We start from the raw sequence: 27,826 nt of genomic DNA on the forward strand, positions 1-27,826 counted from the left end.
ACTTTTTTTCTAGAGTTTTTTCTCTCTGACTGAACTGCATCGTCACTGAAAACTCTACTGTGTTGGCGCCTGCCGCTTGTGAAATGTGGGACTTGTAGTTTTTAATAGCCAGTCATCTTATGCAAGGAGATTGTTATGGCTGTGCAATGAAACTGTAATATAGCTTATGGCCCAGTAGAGGTCCGTAGAGACTCATGGAAGAAAGTGTCAACTTTGGTTACTATGGTTGGTAACTATGGTTTTGAGTGTGAATGTTTTAATAGATGTGAAACAGTCACAGGGACTCAGGGGACTCGTGAGGCAAAATTCGTTTTGAATTTGTCAAAGCATAAATGAAAGTTCCTACATAAATTCCGTTAAATGAATGATATGTATTGTTGATTAGAGCTTTCTCAATTGATTGAACTGAACATTTTCATGTCTTTCTTTCTCTCTTTCTCACTCTCTCTCTCTCTATCTCTCTACATATACACACAAACATACGCACAGACACAAACTGTATAAAGACATACACATACACCCACACATACTTTTCTGGATAATTAAGTTGACACTCAGATCCAAGTCGATTTCCAACAAGTAGTGTATTTATAAAACAGATTTGCAAAATATAGCCAAGGCTTATTTAAATATGCATAAATAGCAAGAAAATAGTTTCCCATTTGATTAAAACAAATTCAGAATAACAATATTTATACATAAATCTGTGGAGAACAAGTTCATAAAAACAGGGCAGAAACCCTTTTCAATATTACTGCAGAAAACACTAGCAGTACACAGCTAAAGCGCAATTAGCCTGTGACAAACATACATCTTCGTCCTTTGAAGAAACGCATAAGCATGAAAAACAACTGTGAAAACTCCACATCTTTGGATAGTTTCTCAATTATTAAAGATCAATACCAATTTCAGCATCGATACATCAGTATATATCATTATGGTAAATCTGTAAAACATTATTTATATATTTACAATAGTGCAGACAGAAGCTTAGATGAGAACAAAGCAGTACAAAAGTAAAAACAAGTTTTGAATGGTCTTGATTCAGTGGAGTAATTTTCATGTTTATCATCATGCTGGATAATATTCAAAGGAAATTAGAAACCTGGTTGTACCCAGGTTTGTAAACATGTTGATCATGCTCATTAAATCACAATTTACAAATCTGTGAAAGATTTTTTAGGTAAATATCTGCAGTCTAATCAGAACACCCTTACTGGTTTTACATTCATTGTAGTCAATAATCTTATATTGTCTCCTGAGAATAATTGATTGTTTCATTACATTACAAATGTTAAATTGTATTTTAAGTTGTTTTGTAAGTAATGTAAAAGTAATTCCTACAGGATAGGAGTGTTTCAGTTAAAGTTTCGAACAGCATTGTAAACCATGAGGTTCTACCCCAACTGGACGCATTTATCCATTTTTAAGTGATATGTTTTTTTATTTTTTTTTTATGGCAAAAGAGAAGATTGCATTTTTTCCCCCTCACAATTTGTATCAGAGATTACCTAAAAAAGATGACCTCTGATGTTGTGTATGACATCACTACCCTTAAATTCTCATGACTTCACCCTTGTCTTTGTACAGTAGGAGGGATAGATCTTTAACTAGTGAACTCTGTGTCTGAGTTCAGTTGGACGGCTCAGGGATGGGCGGGGCACGTTCCAGTCTCATGGTCCAAGGATCAGGGGTTGTGGAATAAAATTGAGGGTGACTGAGGACCTCCTCCCCTGCCAGGGCAAAGGTGAACACGCCTCTCGGCCTCCCCACCTCCTCCATTACGTGTTTCCTTTCCACCCTCTTCCCCTCTCTCCTCTCCCTGCTATCACTGTCAAAATCCTTGTAGGCCAGACCTCTGCTTCCTAACTCACGCATCTCCCCACCATTGTGACCTTTGACCCCCGGGGAGGAGGAGGATGTCACGACTCTGCAGCTGCCAGGTAGTCCCTTCTCCTCCAGGTGGTAGCTGGATGGAGGAGGAGGAGGGCACAGGAAGTTCTTGGCTGTGCGCCAGGTGGCAGGCTTGCGTCCCCGCCGAGGGCGCGAGACACGGCAGCTCTGCCTCTTGATGTGGCGGTGCAGGTGGTCAGAGCGGGTGAAGCTCTTGTAGCAGTGCTCGCACTGGTAGGGCCTCACCCCTGTGTGAATACGAAGGTGGTTCTTCAAGTCATAGTTGTGGACAAATTTGGAGTTGCAATGGAGGCAGATATACGGTCGCTCTCCTGTGTGCTTCCGCATGTGGATCTTCAGTTTGTCTTGTCTGGGGAGAGACAGAGAGGAATCAGTCATTTCATTCAAGACACTTTCTGTCTTTTCACATGTTTGTGAAAGGACAGCTTTCTTATAATTGCATTTACTTTTGCAAATGAAATGATTCTTACTCTGATTCTATGTTTTTGGGGAGGAAGTATATTTCCGTAATGAACAAAAACAGTGTGTGTGTTCTGTGAGCTGCCATATGACAGCTATAACTAAACCAGTAGAGAGACAGGAAGTAGTGGATTGAGGTTACTAATACAAAGAAGCACATGAGGGGGGTTTCCAGTCTGAAGGTCACATGTGGTATTGAGATTAAACAACAGTTGATAACTATCTCACACTAGAACCACATGAACATCCCCTTTATTCACCTTTGTCTTTCTCATGTCCACAATATATCAAATCTATGACACATTTTAAATGACAATAAACAGTAAATATGCTACCAACATGCATATGTACATGCATTTTTCATGGACATGTTATGGACATTATATTAATATATATATATGAGTAGTATAATATTAAATATTAGAGTCTTCCTACCTGGTGAAGCGCACCTCACAAATAGTGCACATGTAAGGCTTCTCTCCAGTGTGGGTCCTCATGTGTCGTGGCAGCTTTCCGGCCCCCTGGATGATCTTGTTGCAGATGGGGCACTGTTGGGAGGCCTTGGGCTTCATCTTCCTCTCTTCCTCCAGCTGCCATGGGGGGAACAGCGCCCCCAGGTGGGAAGCACTTAGAAATCCCAGGTAGGAGCGGAAGTCCGCCTCATCCTTCACCTGCCCCAGGTGACCATCTGTCCCCCCGATTCCAACCACGCCCAAGCCCGAGCTCACAAAGTCTTTCAGAAAGTTGCCATGGAGAATGTTGGATGGGACATCCTCCTTCAGCTCCTCCTTGATGACTTCTCTCTTGACGGCTAGATTCAGGGGGCAGGCCTCGGGCTGGGGGGGGTAGGGAGGATGCGAGGGGTGGTGGCTGTGGCCAGGCTCCATAATGTGCTGGGAGATGCCTGGGAACTCGGAGGCCCACATGGGGGGGTAGAACCCAGGGAGTAAGGGGGAGAAGCTGGAACTCCTGTCCAGGACTGGTATTCGAGGATACAGCCCTTCCTGAAGCAGTGACTCTATGGAAAAGTCTTTGAGAGTTCGGCTCTCCATGCTCTCTTTCTCGCTGGGCTTCCTACAGATGGAATCTGTGTCCTGGGATGTCCTCTCCCTCTGGGTCTGGTATTGTGTCTGGTACTGAGAGGTGCTGGGGGGACTGTCCACTTGCTTCGTAGAGGTTGACCCACCCTGACTCTCTGAAGATTTTGTCGATCTCTCGCTGGTGGCATCCTCGCGGTCTTCCTGCATACCTTTCCTGGACTCCTCAATGTCATCCTCTTCCTCCTCATCTTCTTCATCGTCTTCATCTGCCTCCAAGTCCTCTTCGTCCTCGTCCTCTTCGTCCTCCTCTCTTCTTCCATCTCTTCCCCCACCAGAGTCCATTATCTCCAGACACACGTTAATGATACAAGGGATCTCAAACATGCGTGCTGCGCTTAGAATCTCCTTCACATTGGACGCTGTCACCGTCAGTGTGGACGTGTAGGCAAACTCCAAGATAGCTGTCAATGACTCCGGGGCCACAAAGTCAATCTCGTAGACAGCGGTATGGTGCTCACTGCCCCCATCATTCGCCACAGTGAAGAGCTTCTTGAAGTACTGGCTGCAAGCGGCCAGAACTGAGCGGTGCGTGCGGTACTCCTGGTCACGGACAATGAGCACCACGTCACACAGCAGGCCGTCACGCCGCTGCTCGTTGAGGCAGCACAAGACGTCACTGCTGTGGTTGGGGAAGGGAATCCCTATAAGGTCCTCCACACTGTGGGCCATGCTCTGGTTGGTTTTATGCTGCAACACAGGATAAAAGAAAGATTATTAGAGAGCCATAGAACAACAGAGACGTTAAATCCCGCAGATAATACACAACAGAAGGGTAATCAGTTTCTTTAGCTATATGTGGAGAAACATATTTTTGTTGGATTTCTACATAATGAGGATTTAAACATTATGGGCGAACCTGTGTATGTGTGTGTGCATGCATGTGTGTTTTTCAACTGTCTGATATCAAATAAGTGATCAGACATCATTTAGGTATAGCTTGCAAACTGATGTGGTCAGACGTGGAACAGACAACAGAAAAAGAAGGGGCAGATTCCACTTAAGATGATAAAGAATATTCCCAATTACATTTTCAGGATTAATAGGGCACTACAGAAATTTTAATCTATTGAATCCGTTGGTTTTCTTTCTATACAATATTCAGCAATTGTGTTGGACCTGTTGATTCAATGGATAAAATGGATGCTGCATTATTCTCACTCATTTAACTCTATGAATAGATTTTAAACCTGCTCTTGATGATCACATAAGCAGCTTGACCACGACTGCCTTGTTGACAGCATCCAAGTGACCCAGCAACTGCATTACCTTAAAACTATCTCAGGAACATAGTTTGTAGTTTATCACCAGGTAAAATGGTACTCAGCAACCAATAAAATGTATAGTGTTCTTTATCTTGTTGCTAGGGAACTGTAGCTATGATGATAAATCTGACACAGTTTCTACATGATGGAAACGCCTATAAGAGACAATGAGATACAACATGACAGGTTGGAGCAAAGGGTTTGGTGGAACAGTTGTATGGTTCAGCATGTTTGTTGGATTGTATGAATTGTTTAGTAAATACAGTCAAATGTCCAGTCTTGTTGTTAAAAGTGGGTAATGTTGATAAATACTAGGTGGTCCATCGTACCATGTCAAAGGATGATGGACAGATGAGATGGATAGTGTTAGCTTAGCTAGACCTAGGCTAAGGCTGGAGATGAGGTTTTGAGGTCACAGCAAACACACATATTTTCACTCCAGCGAGGTCTACTTGACTGAATTTGCTCTGTGTGTTGAGAACCATGGACAGTCACTGCAAGGTGAAAGAATCTCCACTGAAGAGGGGGAAGAAAAAAAGGGATTGTATGTCCTCAAAGGTTCCCTAACAGGTTGCACAAACAGCCTTGCGGTCGCCCCTCCCTGCAACAGCCAGCCAAGTCAAACAATAGAACTGAGCTTAGAACAACGGAGTGGATAAGAGAAGAGAGGGAGGGTGTGTGTGTGTGCGGGGGGGGGGGGGGGGGGGTAGTGTGTGTGTGTCCCTCCTTCCCCCCACCCCCTCCACCAGACACACTAACCCGGCCCCTAATTACAATGTGGAGAGGATCTGAGGAGGATGTGCCACATGGGCAGGGAGGGGCGGAGGGCACAACTTTCCCACCACAAGGTCTTAATGCACCATTTCATCACCCAACTGCCCTTAACCCCCATCTCTCTCTCCTTTCCACCCTTAGACAAATAGGGTGGGAACAGCAGAGAGCTCAACCTATGGTGAAAGGCCCTGAAAAGGCGTTTCTGTCTTTTTTTTCTCTGTCTTTCTCTTGCTCTCTCTCCTTTCTCTTGGAGATTTGGAAAATCTCACCCTAATGTATCTTGGTAAAACACACTGTACAAAGTCGAATCACACCTCTAATATTTTAATCATAAAATAAAGAAAATAATGAAAATACATATTGCTTATGACCTACCCACTTACTGATTTAGAGGTTCAGTTACTTGATTAAAACTGATTTCTTAATTGATACAGTTGTCCTAATCAACCCATGGAGTGGAATGACCAGTCTCAAATGACTGCGACTTCATCATCCAGGTAAAGATGCCCTTCCTGACACTAAGTGTCAACTCCTCTGTGTTTTCCAGCGTGATCCTGTGGCAGCCTCATCATTAGTGCCAGTGGACAGAGGCTAGACAGAGGCTAATGGGGCAGCCTGTGTCCCTGACCGGCACAACGTTGGATGACTGACTGGATAGGGCCACCAGCTCAACCCTGTCAGGTTGAACTATTGTTTTGACTTATAAACATGTGTCTATTTCAGGGGACTCTGAGAGCAAATGTGTTCATACAGATTATTTTATGATAATGATATTTACCTCAGTATACATAGATTTATGCTGTCATTCACATTGTCCAGAAACCCTTTGCATGTACAGTACAGAGTTATGCCATCAATGGCCAACACAGTTTCTTGACAGTACATACAAATGAGAGGCACTTATGGATGGGTTGGATGTATATTGGTGGGGCCCCCTTAAATTACTTTGCACCAATTGTTTTTGATAAAACACCAATCTATATTGTGTAGTCAAAAATGTTCTAGTTTGCTAGGATCGTTAGATACAAAAATATGTTTGATTCTATTGGTATCAAATCAGATTGGATGAGATGATAATTACATTCTAGTTCTGAAATAGATTAATCTGAGTGTGCAACACTAATCAAACAAAATATATATCCTTCCCTTCACTGATGAATAAAAAGGGGGAAATGTACGAAGGCGCATACGCATGAATATGGACGCAGAAACATGTGTACGGGTGTTTCTACACAGTTTCAGATTTATGAAAAAAACATTTGTGAGTTTCTGTTGACCTCTGCGGACTTTAGAACCCATGCGTACATTTGAGATGTGATAAAGCGACAGTGACCGAAAGGCGGAGAGAAGGTTCGTTGCTCTGATTGGTTGTAGGTCTATCCAATTGAGCGAAGAGGCATTTTTTGTCCGGGTTCGGTTGAAACACGCCCCTTACTCACAGCACAACGGAGTGGTATCAGACTCATATTCTGACTATAATTATGAGTATGACAACGTCAGGCTAACCCCTGACCCAACTTCCCGACCAAACATTTTTGTGGGCGGGGCTAAATTCGTCTGACACCCAGGCTAGCTATATTATACAATCGATATGCAATGCTTTATCACTTTTGGAGGAGATCGCCAATAGGAGATTAAAGCAGAGCTCCAGACTAACTTTTTACTAGGAGCATCGTAGCCCCTGACTGAACATTTTAGGAGCGCAAGCAGAAAATTTAGGGGCACACTTTAAATCGACATGCAATGCAATTATTAATGTAACTAGAAAGGGTACAATTTCTGGGGAAATTTGTTACAACTGCTATACAGCGACACACTACACAAGCTTGAGTTTAAATACATTATTTAATGTGACATTACGTACTGTACATGCAAGTCTTAGCTAAATGCCTTAAATGTATGATGCACTTATCTATCAATCCTACACCACGACACTTTCTGAGCAACAGCGCAAACGCAGGCAGGGATACAGTAGCTAACAACGCTAGTGCTAAATAAGTATTTAGCTGCTCGGCTCCATGACGCCGGGTAAGAAGGGCTCGTGACACTGCTCACCAAAAGAACGAAGGGGAACCCACTTGTCTGGCAGATTACAATGTTCGTAGGAACCTAGCGAAAAATAGCCTAAACTCAGCCTCGTCCGTTACTGTTTACAACATTAGCTTGGCTACTTGTTTGGCATTGCCTTTTCGACGTGAGATATACAATGGGTGGCGTGAGAGCGTGAGAAATGGTTGAAATGCGTGTGTCACACGGCGAAACCGTGAGAGTTGGCAGCTCTGTAAACTTTCCAAGACTTTTAGCTCGGTTTATAGGTACCTAGCGAAAAGTAGCCTCAACTTTCCTAGACCTTTAGCTACGGTACTAATGCTGAGGGCTCGCTGATATTGCTGTCTTACTAGAACGTGGTATCTATGCGTCGTTATTAACGTGTGCTGACGTTGTGCACACCTAATAAATTCAGAATTTGTAGGTCGCAAATGCGCGAGTAGCCTACTTGTAAAAAGTGCTCGCACTGTCTCAAAAACTGGTCGCAAAATGCGAACATTTGGTCGCAGTCAAGAGCCCTGGATTAAGGTGAGCGGTAAATTCGTTCAGGGTCGTGCCGTCTTGGCCCACAATGATGACTGGTTGATAAATCATTATGCCATTTTTTTTACCTCTTTACTGAGTGAGTTGGGAATGCCCATCAAAAGTCAAACCAAAGTCAAGCCAATCGAGTGTAAAAGTTCTCTGCAACTGGGACTTTTTAGTGGGAGCTGGCAGACAGGTCGGGGATAAACCAATCCAACCTCAGTCATGTGATGCCCTAGGCGTGGGATGACATGATCCGTCTGTCCTTAAAATAGCCTACATTAGATCCCCTTTACACTGCGGTTGACCTGGGCTACGTTTCCCGAAAGCGTCATAAGCCTAAATTGATCGTAAAATCCATCGTAGGACGGTTTTAAGGAAGTTTTTTTGTGCTATCGACTGCACATGTTACGATAAGGCCACAATGTGTTGATGCGTTCATTTTTTGTATTTTTACCCCATCAAAGCTCAAAAACTGCTAGCCTAAGGCCACCTAATAAGATGCTCCTCCGACTATTTCGCAAATTAAGATCGCTATTTCACATTCAGTAAAGTTGATATTTTTAAATGTTTTTTTTGTTTGTTGTTTAAGCTATTTCTCATTTTGAATCATTCATTGTTCATAATGGGTTAATTGAAAAGTTTATTGAGAAACCTGACAAAATATGGGCGTTTCAACAAGCATGTAAGGTCAAATATGGGAGTTGACGGGGTGTGGACTACTAGCTCGTTCACGTGCGCACAATCACAAGTTAAGTGGAATCTAAGACAAACACTGTCCGTACACAGTGTTCATAAATCTGAGAAAAACATTGCGTACAGTTTTCCAGATTTCCCCGTATGCATACTTTTTCAAATGAATTCACACAGAGTTTGATACATTGCCCCCAGGTGCGTGGAAAAATGTCAAAAGTCATGTTCATGGTGTATGTTAAAATACTGTTACCTTACATAGGATGAAATATCAGGAGGATTCAGAACACAGTTGAGACGTTGATGCAAATTATAACATCAATCATTATCCATTCAAATCTGGAATAAAGTCAGAGATGGATTTTTAACGGAGTGTGGGTCATTCTCACTAGAGTATGTATTCACTCTAGCCTTGAGGGGAACCTGCAGCCTCACACCATTATCTGTCTCACTCAGTGAAGTTGTTTAGTGGCAAAGATTGAAGCACTACGGTTTGTAAAACAGCGTAGTTCACATGTTTATAAGGAGATAGAATCCCATTTCTCCTACTTTGTGATGTGTTTGTCCGTCTCATCTCTCTCCCTTCAATCTGTCTTTCTTTCTGTCTAAGATAAGAGAGATCTAAATAAATTTGACATGGGAGAGACAAGTAAAAAGGATGTAATTCTTGCTTGTTTCGAATATAAAACATGGAATATGGGCATACTCTATTGTACCAACTTGCAGTGCATTTATTTGAAAATAATAAACTGCAAGATATTTTTGTGATAGTCTCATATATGGCAATCTCGTGAAAAGATCAGTGACTTCACTAAATCTCCCCTTTTTCAACACAGGGTACAGTATTCTTTAAATGCCGAGTTGCCGACTGTCTACGAGTCTAGATTTACCGCTTCTTTCAAGGAAACAACTAAATGTATCAATTCTGTCACACTCTAAGAGCTTAATCCTTGTATTTTAATATTGTTTGTGGCACGAAGGAGAGCAATGGCAGAAAAAACATATAATTTAAGCCACATTTTACTACATGGCATATTGATTATACATATATATACGTACACATATATGAAAAAACATGAACGTGTTTATAGTTTAAATAATGGTTTTCACTATTATGGACTGTACAGTTTCAGTACTGTATGTTTCAGTAACTGAACCACTTGCCCACAAGCCTTTACAGTTCTCCTATTTCAAAACCAAACCTCCCCACACCCCCCACCCCACAATTCTTTTCTCCATCAGACTATGTTTAAAATTCTAAATCACCATGCATGTTGCTTCTGCATTTTTATTAAAACTAAGACTGTGGCACCTTCATTTTCTTTAAACAGTGTCTCCAGTCCTACCCAAATAATTATGTGAGTCATCAGGTAAGTAGGCACACTCTGATCTGCTGTCAGTGTGTTAGCACCTGGGTGAAACACTTGCATCCAACACTCATAGTCTACAACAAATACTGTAGCACTCCCAATACACTAACACACACACACACAAACTGTACAACATATACAGCTTACAAAGACTTAAAACAAACACACACAGACACACACACAGACACTCACAGAGAGCATGCTCTGGCATCAACAAAAAATCAACACGTCCAGATTTGTTTCACAGCATTCCAAAAAGTATGTAGGAGATTACTGGGAGAGGAAAACTCTCAGATGTCACCTACCGTATTTACCTTTTAATTATCCTTGCGTGTTTCTTTTCATTCCAAGACTACACCGCTGGTGCTGCGTGACCTCTCGACATTGCCTTGTCTACGTTGATGCCTACGCTGTCTGTCAGTCCATTCACAAGCTCCTCACACATCCCCGGACGGCCATTCACAAAAAAGGGACTATCCGGTAGCAAATCTAAGTACACGGCACAACAGCGTAAAATAATTGGAACAGAAGAAATTGGAGCTGTCTTGGTCAGCAACGGACTGGTGAGCAGCTAGAGTGTGGACTTTCCAGCAGGGAGGCAAACAGACAGGCAGGGAGGCAGCCTTGTGTGTGTAGTTGAATGTAGGCAAGAGGGAGGGCAGCCACACTGCAATGTGGAGATGTCGCACCACTAGTTTTTATAGCAGGGTGGGTAGCTAAAAGATAATAATACCCCATCCTCCTCCACAACACAAGTTTAAGCGCAGTGTGTAATAAGCTTATGGCGCAGACACCCTCTGATTTAGGTCAGACAAAATGAATTTTTAGTTTTGTTAGAGTGGATTTCAGTATGGAGGGAGTGGGGTGAAACGGGAAAGGGTTGTTTAGGGAGAACTAGGGGGGGGGGGGAGACAGCAGAAATGAAACAAGTTTGGAAGACTACTTATGCCACTTTACTGTTCACAAAGGAAAATATTTGTAGATAGGCTTAGATTCCCTGTTTAATTACGTTAAGATCAAGGTGGAAAACACAGTGTCATTGTCAAAAACAGACATTGTCATTCATTCTTCTCTATCACAAAAATGAAAACAGAAGTGCATGTTTGATCCTAACTAGCACTTTCATTTCACACACTTGAAGCTCTCATCATAATGTAAGATAATAATTTCATTGCATTTGTTTTATACACTGGCTTTGATAGTATAGGTTTAGGATTTCACTTAAGCAATTTTGAAGATATTCAACAAACTGGACAGTATGGGATTTTAAAAAAAACTGTATAACATAGGTAAAAAGGCTACCTGTTGCCAGTAATGATAGACTACGGTATATTGAATATAGTCAGTAGGTGTCAGTCAGAAGCTCAGGAAATGTTTGTGTTAAACGTAGTCTGTCTGTGAGATGACGATTGGTACGTATTGTATGGTAATCTGAAAGTAATCTGGGGCAGATTCTCGCACACCAAACCCTGTAAACTACTTCCTGTTCCAGGCAGGCAGACAAGCAAGCAGACAGAAGGACAGACAGACAGACAGACTGATAAGCATTGCCTCCATCACATCCCTCAAGGCAATACACATGATTGTGTTATTTTAGGGCACTACAGGAAACTACAAGTCTTATTCAAAGGGCTAACATAAAACACACTGAGGTGAGGGTCTTACAAGAACTGAATGTACAGTAGATTATATGACTGTGTCTTGCAACTGATTTTTCATATAGGCGTCATGCTATTGTTGAAGAAAAAAAAATCACAGGTGTCAAGACCACAGGAGCCAAAATAATGAAGGGTGAAGGGTGAGCAAACATGAATTCATGCTTTTTGCTCCACCCTAGTGAAGTATAGAAAGGAAATACGAATGAGCAGAGTATACTTTCTCTGTCTGACTCAGAGAACAGAGAAGCAGGTTAGAGGTAGGAGTTTACTTTGCCCAATATGTTGACAGTCAGGCTCTGGCCAACAGGGGTGTCAACAAAAAAAACAGACGAGGGCACTCTTATTCTTCAAATTCAAAGAGGGCAGAGCTGTTTACTGAGAGTAGAAGTGGATGGGAGGGAGAAAGTGGGAGAGGGAAATAGCAAGAGAAGGAAAGAGAAAGTGAGACTGAAAAATAGTAAAGTGAAGAGTAGGAAAAGTGTTCTCTTAAGAATGCCGTCTCTAAACTTTCAGACTATGCCAGATTGTGTTGGAAGTCAAGTTCCTATTTTTCTTTTAAGGGTGAACACAATATCTATGGCAACTGCATCAGCCAGGCAACAACCTCGGAAAATATATATTCCATATATCTACAACAACCATGTCAACATTATGTTCTTCTGTCTGTCTCCTAACATTATGGGTTTACAGAACTTCAGTGTTCCGTAATGAAAAGACACTTTCCCAAGATGGGCATTGCATAAGAGGAACGCCTGGGCCATGAGGATTTCCCGTATGACATCACATAGAGCACGTTTTTATGCGATGGGCAACCAGTCGAATAAAATCCCCAAAATGGCATGGTATCCAGTGTCCAGTAAACAATTCTAGTTGAGTCCACTGAAACCTGCATATTTATGCAACTTTAGCAGTGATGTTGAAGGTGATTTCAGGTGAGGTGGTTAACAAGCGTTAATTTTTCTATTTCTAGAGTATTGCCCTCCGATCAGGGCCGGCCTTAGGGTTTTGGGGGCTCTAAACAGAAATCGAGTAGGGGGCCCTTTAATTGGCATAGTTTTTTATAATTTTTTCATGCCAATGGAAGGGCCCCCTACACAATTTTTGTTTAGTATATCGATATGTAAGTATTATTACAATATTATTGTCAAGTTAAAAAGATTATATCCGTCTGACCTTCTCTCACTTCCCAGCACCGACTAGACAATCGGAAAAAGATACATAATCTGCATTTTCATATTTTACTGAAATCTACAGATCAACCAGAGTTTACTATGTCTAATGTACAGGACTGTGCAAGCGTCTTATGCACAAATAACATAAAAAGTAAAGTAAAAAGGCTAAGACACAACAAATGAATAGTCTAAACAAGCATTTTCTCCAACATTCCACTTTTAACTGAGTCACAAATACATTAGACAAAAAAAACAACTATTTAAGATCATATTTTGTGTAAAAAAAAACTTGGGTGTCTACGATTTGACACAGTACTGTACATGCCAAACTGTTTCTTTATCAAATCCCTGCAATGCTCCTGGTGAGTGAGTGAGTGAGTGGGTTAAATCTATTTGGTCCAGCTTGGAGACTGTCGTGGTTGAGGGCTGGAGGAACAGTGTGTTCGCGGCCAGGAGGCCGAAGGCTGAGTAAGTGTCAGGCTCTGGAGTACCTGTTTGCTGCCACCCACTGGTTCTCAGCATGGCAGCCATGCCAGGGCTGCCGGCGCCAGCAGGCTCACCCAGGAAGGAGGGAGAAAGAGAGGGAGGGGAGGGACGAAGGGGCCGGGAGGGGTTGAAACAAGGGACAAGAGGGAGAAGCAGATGGAGGTGTAGGGAGGGATAGAAGGGCAGGAGACCGGGTGGATAGGATGAGGGGATGAAAGAAAAGAGTAAGAAACTGGGGTGTAGGGGATTGATAAACATTCACAAAGTGTAGATAACCTTCTGCTGTGAACTCTCTTTCTCCTGCTAAACCAACTCCAAGGACAGACGATCACATTAACATACACAAGCACATACACACATAAACACATGCCTTCTTTACTTAAGGTTATTCTGGAACCCAGCTTCAAAAGGTTACAATCAGGTGAGGCAAGTTGGGAACTATTTTTGCTGCCATCTATTCATTTAGTCATTTAGCAGACGCTCTTATCCAGAGCGACTTACAGTAAGTAACTATTCCTGCTTTATAGTTTCTTTTGTTTTGCCTTTTTCCACACATTCTAAATCCGGAGTCCAAAAGGGTATCACATTCATCCAGCAGATTAATAAATGATTCTGTACATTCTATAAGGACAGCATGAGTTTGTATTTACAGCTTATATGAGTTATGGCTGGATGTGGGTTTCTATTGTCGATAGAAGTTATTTTACAGGTAGTCCCATAATCAGTTGTATGAAAGGCCTGAGCAAGGGATATGTGTGTGTGGTGCCTGTGTGTGTTCTGTGAGATATAGTGTGTTTACGTGTTTGTGAGTGTGTGTGTGTGTGTGTTTGCACTTGCCTGTGTTCGATAAGAGATGGTGCGTTTGCATGTGTGTGTGTGAGTGAGGCGTTGAGGTGAGTGAGGACATCTCCCGGCGGTGATAACGAGGGGGAGGCCAAGCATGGCGGGAGAGCCTCTGTCTGCCCTCGGGCTCTCTGGCACCTCCTAATTAAAACCAGCCAGGCTGCAGGGCAGGGGAGACAGATGCCTGTCACGCTAGCCAAACACACACATGCACACATACCCACACATATACTGCCACAAACACACATACATGCTCACACGCACACATACACATACATATAGACGCAAGAACACACATTCAGAAGACCCCCTGCTGCCATCTCCTCTTATAGCCCCATTACAAACAAACCTCCATCCTCTCGCTATGTGAGTGAGTGAGCACAGAGGGCATGTTGGTTCAGGAATCAGGCTAACTATTGTGTGTTGGGGCCGGGTGGGTGGATCAGTGCTGCCTTCCGTAGTGAGAGATGCAGCTAGCCCACACACTCATGCCTTTAAACAGCCATCCAGTCCCTCTCTGCCTCTCACACAGGTGGGTGGACCCACTTCTTCAACCCAAATCTTTCAGAGACATTATGAAATATGTATTGTTTTAATCCTATGCTAAATTAGTTTTCTCTCACGTTGGACCAAGGGTATACTCACAAGCGGTGTTGGAATCTCTTAATTTAATTTGTGCTTGAATGCCTGAAAATCATGCCTTGCGAGATCTGTGTCACTTAGAAAAGCTGGGTTGCCAGTGGTTACAAAGACTATTTTAGATGATGTTGGCCACACAGGAAACACCTACATAGCTGAAGCTTCTCAAGGACGCACAGAGCGGAGGCCTATAGACATTCAAGCAGAGGCAGACCTCAAGGGGGCGGGGGGTTGACATGCTCAGTAGGCCTCTCACGATACAAAGTGAAACCAATGGAATACTGTACACGGCCTTTGTTTTTCTGAAGATTAACTTGTTATGCTCTTATCCGCTTAACGTACAGAGCTGCAACAAAGAGTGTAATAATACTTTTCAATACGATTGTCGGAATCATTACATCTTATGGAATAAAATAAAAATAAGTGAGCATACCTTGCGCTTCAGACAGGCTTAAGCAAATTCGCATTTGAAACCCTTTCAAATATTACTTCACCCAAGTGTGGAACACACACTGGCATGTCTATCACTTTATTACTAAAGAGAGAGTTCAGAATGACAGTAGGAATGATCAATGGGTGTGTGTGAGCATGTTTGGCGGTTGGAGAAAGGCATTTGCTTCGTGAATAACACCAAAGTACACAAATCCCCCAAACTCAGCTTTTTTGGCAGATATTCGGCCTTCCACCCACGACACCCTCTTGATGCCTCCTCCCACCCTCAATTCATCTGTGATGGTCGGGTGCTTACTCACCAAACACGGCAGAGCAGAACCTGTGCCTTTACATGAGCTACAGGGGAAGACAGAGACTCACTCCGGCACTTACACACACACACATAAACACACACCCTCATGAATGCAATAACACTGGTCCATCACTTCCGACTATTGATTACATACAGGAAGGAGGGAAGGCAGCCCGTGGGAGAGTTCTGACAGTGCTGTGGAGGGGGGCAAGAGAGATAGGTAGAGCCATCGCTTTGTCAGCTATCATCCCTTAGCTGCTCAGGACTGTGGATATGCTTGTTTGAGTGTTAAGATACAGTAAGCTTTGCATTCTCTTGGAGCCTGTTAAAATAAAGCTAGCCTACTTCTGCTCTGTTTGTGAACATACCACTAAAGTCTCCTTATCCTAACAAAAGAAACTCAGGGATCAAATCCAGACGTGAGAAAGTCCTCGTCAGAGTGAGAGGGTAGAAGTGTAGACCTTAGAGTCTGGTTCAGTAGACAGAGAGGTGTGGCTGCCAGCTATCCCCAGGTAATCTCTGTTCCCTCAGGGTGAGGTTGGCCTGGGTCGACTCAGGGCTGTGGATCCGGCCTCACCTCAGCAAATAGGACTGCAGAAAGGTTTTTTGCTATGGCGATCTGGGATCAAATCATGCGTCTGCTATGTGTAAGTTAATGTGTGTAAAAAATCTCTTTACAAATGATCAGTTTCTGAATGACAGTCAGAAGGTTGGATCTTCAGAAGTAAACTTATTGCTTTTTGTCTTGTTCAGGGGAAAACAAAGGACTAACATGGTGTTTCAGTACAGAAATGTGCAGTGTTGTAGAGGACACTGATAAATAATGTAATATGTCAGTAACTACAAAGATGAAGTATCCATCACTGTACTGTAACATCTTACTGGAGCTAGGTTGCATGGTTTTGAAGTAAGTTCACATTTATGGCCAATGAATGTGCTCTTTGTGAGTGACAGATTGTAAAATGTAATTTTTATAATTAAGATACTCCTCTAAACAACGGTACTTGTATACATGTGCCTTTCAACCATTTAAACTCTTTGTTTCTGCTTTGACTTACAATCTTACAATTTGACTTACCTCAACAACACAAAATAGAGCAATTCAGTCAATGTGGTTATCCTGAAAAAGTGACTGTAGTTGAATGCATTTGAATTGTTTTTCATCCACTGGAAAATCAAACACACTGACCTGAGGTAAGTCATGGCCATAGTGTGGTACCTGTATCTCTGGTATGCTGTAGCTCCCTAAGATGTACAGCATGAAACATGACCCACTGAAAGTGAAACATTCGCTGACAAGTGTTTGAGACCATAGAAGAATGAATATATAAAGAGAAGTCCCTACAGCAATAGCGAGCTGTAGAGACGTTACTGACCTTTAAGAAGAGGCGTTTGGATTTCAGTTCCTCTCACACTCAGTCCCTGTCATGAAGACAAGTCCAATCCTCTCTGGTAGGCATGTGAAACTGAGAGAGCGAGACAGAGAAAGAGAGGAGGGAGGTAGGGTGGGTAAGGAAGACAGAGGAGCTCAAATTTGCACTGAAGGTGTGTCACTGACTCGGAGGAAAGTGAACCTTACCACAAAACAGTTATCTAAGAAAACAGAACAAAACAAATGTGCACACCCACTCATCACCCAACACCCCCTCCCTCTGAACCAAAAGTATTTGGAAGCATTCCCTACATGTACACCTGTGCCGAGGGGAGGGGAGTGATGCAAAGGCCTTGCCTGCAAATTAGCTCTTGGGGCTGGGGCTGAAGCTGAGGCTGAGGCTGAGGATGGGGCTGGTAGTAAAGTGACATACTAATCATGTTGCAGTAGGGAACAGAGTTGGGGCTCAAACATGGGCTAGGTCTTTGGGGGTAGACAGGAGCTGGGCCAGACAGGGGGAGCTAAAATATGTCAGAAATTAATGACAAAGTTTAAACCAACAAAAAAAGCAAAGTCCGATAGTGTAAGTGGGCTGTATCTGTGTGTGTTGGGTGTGTGCTGCCATGTGTCAACCTGTACCTGGCAGCAAAGGTAGCACATTCACATCACCCACTCATAATGGCAATATAATGAGGGTGGAATAACAATGCAGCATGATTTTGAAATAATGTGAATGTATTATTAATGAGTTTTTATCAATTTCATACAGGGTCAAATTGACTGGTGCTCAACTGGGTGCAAAGACAAAGAAACTAGATAATGAGATCTATGGAGGACCAAACCTGACATATTTAGAAATGAATGAAAGAATAAATACATGTCCACATCCATGCATTTAGACATAAATAAATGAGGGAGTCAGGTGGCTGAGCGGTGAAGGAATCGGGCTAGTAATCCAAAGGTTGCCAGTTCAATTCCCGGTCATGCCAACTGACGTTGTGTCCTTGGGCAAGGCACTTCACCCTGCTTGCCTCGGGGGAATGTCCCTGTATTTACTGTAAGTCGCTCTGGATAAGAGCGTCTACTAAATGTAAATGTAAAATGTAAATGAATTAATGTATTTATGTATTGATTTGTGTATTTATTGTTGTCATTTATTCATTCATTCATTAATTTATTATTAAATTCATTGTTCCCAATATGATAATGAGAGGAGGCCAGTTGGCGTGGAAACTGACGTTCAGAAATTGCAATCAATCCAGAGCCATAGATTCAATCTAGCTAATGCCTGGGACACACTGGCTGCGAAGCGTCCTGAAGCGCCGCGAAGCGCCACAATCGGCTAAGAATGGCGGGCCGGTCACCAAGCCTTTCACCAAGCCTTTCACCTTCTCTGAGTTTTCCTTTTTCACATGTAAAGCTGACATGGTACATACACATGGCATAAGCTATATTTAGGCAACTTGTTGCTCCAGCAACCGTCGCAACAGCACCCCAACATAACTTTGTAAAATGCGTGCTGTGGGGCATACAACTCCATATAGGACGACGTTACTTCTCATTTTCGATGATTAACTTTGTGTCGTCAATCTTCCCAAATTTCTCAGTTGGTTTGTGATGTAGCCTATGGGTTTCAGTGTCTCTTATACTGGGGGCTATGACAGATCGTCGATCTCGCTATTAAGCACACTGTTTAGAAACAACGGACAAATATGTTGGCTTGACAATCAACACAATCAACAATCGGGATTTTTTATTTTAAAATGTTTACATTTTGAGAATTGATAAACAGGGTAAACACATGGTTGGCCATTTGTTACCAACAACTAACGTAGTAACATCTTAATAACATGTTTGTTTATCCAAATATATCATATAATATGGTGAATTTTATCATCCGTCTCGCAGAAACATTTGACCAGCTGCCGTAACAATCGCTGCAGAGCGCGAGCCAATCGCGGCGATTCGCAGCGCTTCACAGCCTATGTGGCCTGTCCAATTTGATAACATGGGCGCCAAAAGGAAAAAGGCTGCGCTTCCAAGCTCTTCCAGGCGGTTCGCACCTAGGCTATGGCTAGGGTTGTGTATTCTGTATGTGTTTTGTACTCTCCACTGCAAACAAAGACAGAAACTTGACTTGCCAGTGTGTCCCAGGCGTAACTCTGTGTCCATTTCAGCAGCTATTGGCAATTTGGTCAAAAGAATGAGAAATTGCTTGTGACTATATGATGTGGAGCTTTTGAGAAAGTACTTTTGAGAATTTCATCTTTTAACTGAGAAATGTAGGTACCAATACTGAGAAAAACTGCATCATGGGCACTGCACCATCCATCTATAATTCCAGAAATGTGTGTGTGTCACCGACATCTTACTCATTAACTGCATCATGGTCACTGTGCACTATCTATAGTTCCAGGAATCTGTGTGTGTATTTTAATTACTGACTGCATCACGTGCACTGTGCACTACTGGTAAATATGGGATTTTAATGATTTTAGTGAATTGAATCTATCCCCCCAAAAAATTTGGGGGGGATAGATAGCCCAAGCTATTTCATAATAGCTTTGGCTTTCAGGCTAATGCAGATACTATTTTGGAGAAGAAATAACAACATCTTAGTTCAGCCAGAAGAGATCAGAAATCAAATGCAGAAGCCTTTAGGTGGAAGAGATAGAGTTCCAACTCATAGGAGAAAAAAGTATTTTGTGTGCATTGCGATTAGTATGCAAAATTTGCTAAAATGATTGCACTTTTCAGTGATTTGTCTTGTCTTTGTCTTTGATCTTGTCATCACATGAAGGGATCTTGCACTGCATTGTATTGTACTGTTGTCTTTGTGTCTTGTGTAATGTGCTATCTTTCATGTGTTCGCGTGTGTTTTTTAATACCTGGCTGCGACCTAATTTCCCTTGGAGGAAAATAACTGATGACTTAAAATACTTTTCAGCTCCTGAATAGCGTTTTCTGTGCATTTACATTGACATTTATTTATTTAGCAGACGCTTTTATCAAAAGCGACTTCCGAGAGAGAGCTTTACAAAAGTGCATAGGTCACTGATCATAACAACGAGATAGCCCCAAAACATTGCAGGTAGCCAAAACATGAGGCATACATTGTGAAAACCAAATAAGTGCCAAAGGGAAGAACCATAAGAGCATGCAGTCAAACAAGTTACAATTAAAAAACATGAACCTCAAAAAGTGCAAGAGTGTACCTGTAGAAAAGTAACAATAATATATTTCACAGCGAGTACAATAATTTTAAATCAGTTACAACTAACCAACAAGAGCAACAAGTCTCTCAATAAGAGTCATTGTGATCCTGGAGCAAAACTAACATCAGGTCCAGCCAAGCATTCCTAAGTGCCGTACTCCCGGAACAAGTGCGTCTTGAGCCTATTCTTGAAGGTGGGGAGACAGTCAGTGTCCCTGATGGAGGTGGGGAGTTGATTTCACCATTGGGGGGCCAGACAGGAGCTTGTGTTGGGACCGGACGCTCTTGAGCGGTGGGACCACCAGACGGTTGTCAGAAGAAGACTGCAGGTGGCGGGTGGGGGTGTAAGGCTGGAGGAGAGACTTGATGTAGTCGGGTGCAGTCCCGTTCACCGCTCGGAAGGTCAGTACCCGAGTCTTGAATCTGATACGGGCCATGATGGGAAGCCAGTGGAGGGAGATGAGGAGCGGGGTAACATGGGAGCAGACGGGCCGCTGCGTTCTGAATCCTCTGGAGAGGGCGGGTTGCGCATGCTGGGAGACCGGCGAGCAGCGAGTTGCAGTAGTCCAACTTGGAGAGGACAAGTGCTTGGACTAGCAGCTGGGTGGAATGCTCAGACAGGTATCTCCTGATCTTCCGGATGTTGTAGAGGGTGAATCTACATGACCGGAAGACTGCAGCAATGTTGGCTGTGAGGGAGAGCTCGTCATCCATGGTCACCCCGAGGTTCCTGGCAGAGGATGAAGGAGTCACCGTCGCAGATCCCATGGTGATTGAGAGATCGTGGGAGATGGAGCGTTTGGCTGCCATGTTTTGGCGAGGTTCAGCTGGAGGTGGTGCTTGGTCATCCAGGCGGAGATGTCTGCAAGGCAGGCCTCGATCCTAGCTGAGATCCCCGGATCAGTCGGGGGGAACGACAGGTACAGCTGGGTGTCGTCAGAGTAGCAGTGATAGGAGAAGCCATGAGAGGTGATGATTGGTCTGAGTGAGGTGGTGTACAGGGAGAAAAGGAGGGGTCTAAGGACGGAGCCCTGTGGGACACCAGTGGAGAGCTGGCGGGGGCCTGACACTTTGCCTCCCCAGGAGACCTGGTAGGATCTTCCCGACAGGTAGGATGAGATCCACTGAAGTGCAGTGCCAGTGATGCCCATCTCAGAAAGTCTGGCGAGCAGGATCTGATGGTTAACCGTATCAAATGCTGCAGAAAGGTCCAACATAATGATGACGGAAGACCTCGAAGCCGCTCTGGCTGACTGGAGGGCAGTGGTGACTGACAGGAGGGCAGACTGGCCACTGTGGAGTGGCCAGTCTTGAAGCCCGATTGGTTGGGGTCAAGCAGGTTGTTCTGAGAGAGAAAGTTTGACAGTTGGTTACATACAGCGCATTTGCATTGTTTTGTATGTAACTACTGGGTGAATGGTTTCCCATCAACTTTGACTGTCCTATTATGTTTCTTTTGGTGGTGTATACATGGCAAAGGTGTTTTGGTATAGACATTGTGTGTTCGTAGTCAGTAATAACATGTGCATTGTACTAGTTCACATTACATGACAGTGCTCAGATGTCAGCCAAAAACAGGTCACATTGACTTAAATCAACTATATTTCATCATATACACACACTACTGCAAATATTTAAGCATTAGATTCAGTTTTGGAGACATTTGATTTTTTATTGCTTTAACTTGGCAAGTGCCATCTTCAGAGAGAGGATCCCAGAATGGTAGATCGTGATAAAACAACTCTGTGCACACACATGTAGAGTTCATGTTCCTCTCAATGAAGCAGATAATTTACCAATGCCTGGGGTGCAACCAATGCACTTGATTGAACTTACTACAACCATGCTGGACTAAATTCATAGAAAAGCATGAGGAAGGTGTTCCACTCTTCAGATTTGTGTGTGTTGTGTTCTGTGACAAGAAGCAAATGTTACCCTCACAGAGGTTACACTTGCGTCATGCAACAGTAGTGAGTGAGAGAGGGAGAGAGAGAAAGAAATAGAAAGACAGAACTTTGGTGAAAGACACAAACAGAAGCTTTTATGTGTTTTTTATTTATTTAAAAAAGACATAGAGAATAAAATAGAGAGGTAGAGTGTATGGGAGAGAGATAGAGAGAGAGATGGAGAGAAAGAGAAACGGAGAGAGGGAGTGGTGGGATGAGTAGGGTGCCCGTGCTTTTCAGTGAGGCAGTGCCAAGGATACGCCCCTGGAGTGGTCAGACTGGTTCACACCAGAGTTCCCCCTTTTTGCCCCTCCCCCCTCTGTCTGTTTCTTCCTCTGTCTCTCCCCCCTCCTCCCTCTGTCCCAGCCAACCTCACCACAACCCACAGCATGAGAAGACATGGAAAGGAATGTGATCTAACCACACACCCAACAATATTACCTCAGATCACCACCCCCCAGCCATCCCCATATGCCCACACCCTCTCTCCCTGCAGCCTCACCCCCCCCCACCATGCCCTCCATGCCCTGTTCTTTTAACCTCTGTCCTTCCTCCCTCCCCTCCACAGCATTATTGCTGCCAAGACTGGAATGTTTTTCTTTGCCTCTCCTACACAGTTTCACACAGTTTTCTCTCCTCTCAACATACATCCTACCCACCCAGGACCAGGATCTTCTCTCTTTCACTCACTGAAAGGGGAAGAGGTGTGAGGGAAAAGGGTGAAGTAGTTGGGGTATGGGGGCAGCAGAGCCTTCTCTGTCGTTTTAACAACCTAATGCAGGCTGGCTGAGACAGAAATGTTACACAAGCCAACATTTGTTGGCTCAACCAGTAATTGTGTAACAAAAGATGACAGGCGGTCGTCACGTTTACTTCTGAACTCATTCTGGGGCTCTTATCGACCAAACAATCATTGTTCTGTTCTTGTTGAGATTGTGCTGGTGTTTGGAGACAGGATGTCTCTTTAGACGTCTGTAAAAGGTTAAAGTGTTTGTTATCAGCTGTACCGTCATTGTGATTAAGCCTGTGGTTTTGAATAAGGCCTTTTGGCTGGTGGGAAAAGCTCTATCAAAATAAAATATCGCACCTGCTGCGCAAAAACAGCAAGAGGAAAAAGTGATGGCCTCGACTCTTTCACACATGTAAGACAGGTTCTTCACTGAGATAAAGTTTTTGTCTTTGTTTGCAGTGGAGAGTATGTACAAAACACATACAGAATACACAACCCTAACCATAGCCTATTGTATGGAGACATGCAAAAGAAACAAGTGATATTGATGTTCTAAAGTACCTAGGGCCATGCCGTATCTCTCTGGGAGAGTTTCTGCTGGGTCATCATTGCGAAAGGGGGAGAGGGGGAGAGAGAGAGAGAGAGAGAGAGAGAGAGAGAGAGAGTGAGAGAGAGAGAGAGAGAGAGAGAGAGAGAGAGAGAGAGAGAGAGAGAGAGAGAGAGTGAGAGAGTGACAGTGCTTCCGCGTGATCAATTGTTTACTGTTTTCCAGATTCAAATGGCACAATGTATAAACAGCACAATAATCCCTCTGGACTATCAATATACACATACTCATTATGGGGAGGAGAGGGCGCTGGTCAGTGGAGGATTATAGGTTTTGCAGTGCGAGCGGTTAAAATAGCCATGCTCTGCCAGGGGTGTGTGACTACAGGATGGCCAGTGTGTTCTGGCAGTCTTTATCAAACCACCCACTGACAGAAATGAGTGCCCCCAACCGCCTTTTATGTCCAAAAAGAATCAAAGACCGTTCACAAAGAATCAGTCTCAAAGATGCACATGGTCAAGCCAGAAGCTCAGCCTCTACACAAAAAGAAATACATCACTGTTTGAACAGGAATTTTTATTTTATCTCAACAAAGTGGACTGAGCAATGCAACTTGTTATTTCAGAGTTATGCAAGGTTTTTCTGGAAGTGTATTTCAATGTAAAATGTACAGTTTGCTATAATGACATTTCCTATCTTCAATATATCTAAATGAGTGTATCTTATTGCAGTAAATTCATTCACTGATTAGGAACCAAGCAAAATATTAAGTTATTTAGGGTCTGCCTGCAGACTGTAGTTCAGTGGGTTAAGACAACAGTATAATGCACAGGAAATGTGTGTTTCATGTGGTTCAAAATGAACCAAAACAAATTTAGACTTCTAACAGTTTGGAAGTAAGCCGGCTTTGAGTTTCTGACAGGGTGTGTATGTACAGTACAATACACACTATGGTTGCAAGTACATGAATGTACACATTTGTGCTAGATTGTGCAATTAATGATTCACTAATGAGGGAGAAAGTGGGAACAAGTTGTTTTAAATTACACGGGCTAACCTGCACCAGCCCCTTCTCTGTAATTCCCTTAATAAAATGTTTTCATAGCAAGTAAAAGTTCACAAAACTTCCAAAGACTTCAATACTGCCTTCTCTGTGCTTTAAACTGGTGGGTAAAGGGATAGAAAGGAGGAACAGGACAAGGGGTGGCGTGTACCAAGAAAAGTGAGGGTAGAGATGATGAGATTGAGTAAGCAAAAGAGGGAGTGTGAAAGAACTGAAGCAGCAAACATGAGAGAGAAAGGCTGAAAATAAAAGACAACCTCTCAATGTCATTCACACAGTTACACCCGCCACCTCTGATCCCATGACCCCTCTCTCCCTGGCCAGCTGGCCAGGTGGATGGCTGATCAGACAATGGCTTCTTGGTGTTTCCTCCAGTGCTTGTCGAAGTGAGCCAGCTGCCAGTGTGTAGCTCAGGCAGCACAGGCCTAATTACAGGCACAAGGCTACAGATTTAGCTGGGATGCTAACCAGAACGGAGGAGGGAGAAGGGAGGGTTCACATGGAAAGTCATGGCTGGACGAAAGCTTCACAGGAGCAGACCACAGAGAAGAGGGAGGCGTCTATTTCAGGATCGGCCGCTCTCATTATTTCTCATAGTTTGAGTCTCCACGTGGTCCAGCAACCAAAAATTGACTGGGCACAGATGCGCAGGACCCTCCCGAACTGTGCCTGTCACCCCAGGCCTGAACAAAAAACCCTCACACATGCAATACTGCTGTTGTTGGGCGTTCAGTTACAAGTCGCACACTATATTCAGCTAACACACCAGACTGTGCACACACACACATCATGTTAAGTCTTGTGTCTAGCGATGAGCGATGTATTAAGCTGGGTGTAAAGGACTGTTTACGAGATCACAGAGGACTGGCCGTTTAACTCACCCACGAATCCACCACTTCCACCCACAGTGTCCTCTATACAGCTGCTCTCACTGAGCCAAGCTCACACCTCTCTCTGTTTCTCTTTCTCTCTCTCTCTTCACCCTTCTATGTCTCTCTTCATTACCCTCTATTTCTTTCTTTCTTACACTCACTTTCACTCAAATTAACTAAGGGTAAACAATTTGCAATTGTTTGTGCAGAAACAGTGATTCATTTCAATCGTGAAATGCGGCACATGGTCAATGATCAACAAGAACACAGACGAATTGACTCACAGGCTTATAGTTGAGTTGAGCTGCCAGTGTTTTGTCATCTTCTAAGATTTGCTGACACAGCCTCAGTTTCCATCTTTCATCCTCCTCTGCTGGGGTAAATGTCATAGTGAGAAAGGCCTGCCTGCCTACTTACCTTTAAGAGTTTTTATTTTTACTGCTGGATCTGGTACTGGCTATTAGTTAAACTTGCCCTACTTCCTGGCTGTCTAACTGTCTATCCTTTTGTCCGTCCCCACACATACACACAAGTTAGTATGGTTAGTATGCATCACACCCCTACCACTGCCGTCAGTCACAGTGCAGTATGGGAAATAAGGAATGGGAGGAGGCCTGACCTGACAACCACTCAGATACCCACATGCACTGGCATCTCCTTCTACTCTGCAAGTCTCTCCCTCTCTCTCTCTGTCTCTCTCTCTCTGTATCTCTGTCTCTCTCTCTCTTTCTGTCTCTCCATTGATGGATCACTCCCCCTATTCCTGATGTAGACATATGAAACCTTGGAGTGTGATTTTGTTGATATCATGGATGTTGTTTTGGTGCTATTGTGTGTATACTGTGTACAGTCACCTAAATATCACAATGCTGACGGTTTTCCTCAGGAATTAATTTAACACAGGAAGTAAGACTCTTCAAAGTACTACACTAGCTTAATTGGGCATTAAATAAATTGCTGTGCCACTCACATTAGACATGGTGTTATAAAATGTGTCCTGGGTTGTCCTATTTTCCTAGCCTGGCTCTGCCCTCCTACGTACTTCCGCTCAATTTTGATTTTGCTTCTGTACTAGGTCTGGGATTTCGGTGTATTAGTCAGTTTTTTGGGAAATTTGGAGAGAAAAAAATTACAGAGGGAGCAGAGGGAATGGCTGAGAACGATTACGTTGATGTTGTTCGCTAGTTTGAGTTGTAGGTCAGTAATGGCGGCGGAGTCGCTGCCGAATATCCAAAAGTTAAAGCCGGAGCAAGAACAATCTTTGCTAAGTTTTGTTGGTGGCCATGATGTTGTGGCCCTCCTATCCCACGGGGTTTCGGGAAAAGTTTGATTTTCCAGCTACCGCAGCTAGCTCCGTTACAGTAGTGGTAAAGGACTTGGCTAAGGTGAACGCTAGCGATTGGTTATGGCAGATCAGAGTGGCTCTGGGCAGATCCAATAGTTTTAAACTTCATCAGAGTACCCGCCTTCAAGGAAGTTAACGCTTGTCAATGGAGCGATCCCAGACCCTCTGTACAAATGAAATGTACGACGGTCTGGTTAGGACCAGGCTACTATTTTCCTACCATAAGGCAAAAACATTGGACTAACCATAACCCTAACCTTGGTGTATGCATGCATGGTATGTCCTGGTAGGACGCTCTGATGGGTAGGATACATAGATAAAAAACAGCACCAACACTGAACAGTGAGCAACACAAGAACACTGAATGGGGCTTCTGTCAAGTAGGTCTAGCCCCATTATTTGACCTGTATCTCAATGCAGCTACTGTATCACACCATGTATCTTTAGTTGACTATACACTGTGTATTACAGTAAAACTGTTTAACCCTCGTGCTGCCTTCGGGTCACATGACCCAAAGGTTCATAACGAACCATGGTTGTGTTTACCCAATTTTACCCAATACAAAAACAAATAAAAATAATTTTCTTTTAACCATTGCAATGTGGGGGGTCTGAGACAGCCCGACAGTTAAAAGAAAATGCGTCACTTTGTTTTTGTATGAGGTAAATTTGTCGCAATACGACGGTGGGTCACAATGACTGATGGGTCAGAATGACCCGAAGATAACACAAGGGTTAAAAGCGTACTGTGTAATGTGGGTTTCCCTAATAGTAATTATATTTGATACCCATTCCATATCATTGCATTATTAGCATTCATGATGTATCATGTATCAAGTATCATTATTATTAACGTATCTGTTGAATAAAATATATTTTATTTTAATGTCTTTAAGTATTGTAATTTGAAAGACAATTTAAAATTGTAAAAGAAAAAACTGTCCAGAGTTTTATTTACAGTCAAACACTGTATGTAACACCCTTTGGTCTCCATCTTTGGGTGACTGCTCTGCTCCTCTGATACCCTCTCTCTGAAATAACAGTGTTG

At 43.2% G+C, this 27,826-nt stretch overlaps 1 protein-coding gene across 2 annotated transcripts; it reads right to left on the bottom strand.

Moving 5' to 3' along the window:
- Positions 1–620: 620 nt before the first annotated feature.
- On the bottom strand, positions 621–17,155 carry LOC136964317 (zinc finger and BTB domain-containing protein 7C). 2 transcript variants are annotated; one of them, XM_067258399.1, is made up of 3 exons: positions 17,066–17,155; positions 2,809–4,160; positions 621–2,263 (listed from the first exon to the last, which is right to left on the bottom strand). In XM_067258399.1, exons 2-3 carry the CDS (start codon positions 4,140–4,142, stop codon positions 1,633–1,635), a joined length of 1,965 nt encoding a protein of 654 aa, XP_067114500.1. In that variant the 5' UTR covers positions 4,143–4,160; positions 17,066–17,155; the 3' UTR covers positions 621–1,632. The 2 variants fall into 2 exon arrangements, with proteins under 2 accessions (XP_067114500.1, XP_067114501.1); XM_067258400.1 differs by lacking the exon at positions 17,066–17,155 and adding an exon at positions 10,461–10,602.
- Positions 17,156–27,826: the final 10,671 nt, after the last annotated feature.

The sequence above is a fragment of the Osmerus mordax genome, chromosome 20 (assembly GCF_038355195.1).
Source record: "Osmerus mordax isolate fOsmMor3 chromosome 20, fOsmMor3.pri, whole genome shotgun sequence".
Classification (NCBI taxonomy): Eukaryota; Metazoa; Chordata; class Actinopteri; order Osmeriformes; family Osmeridae; genus Osmerus; species Osmerus mordax.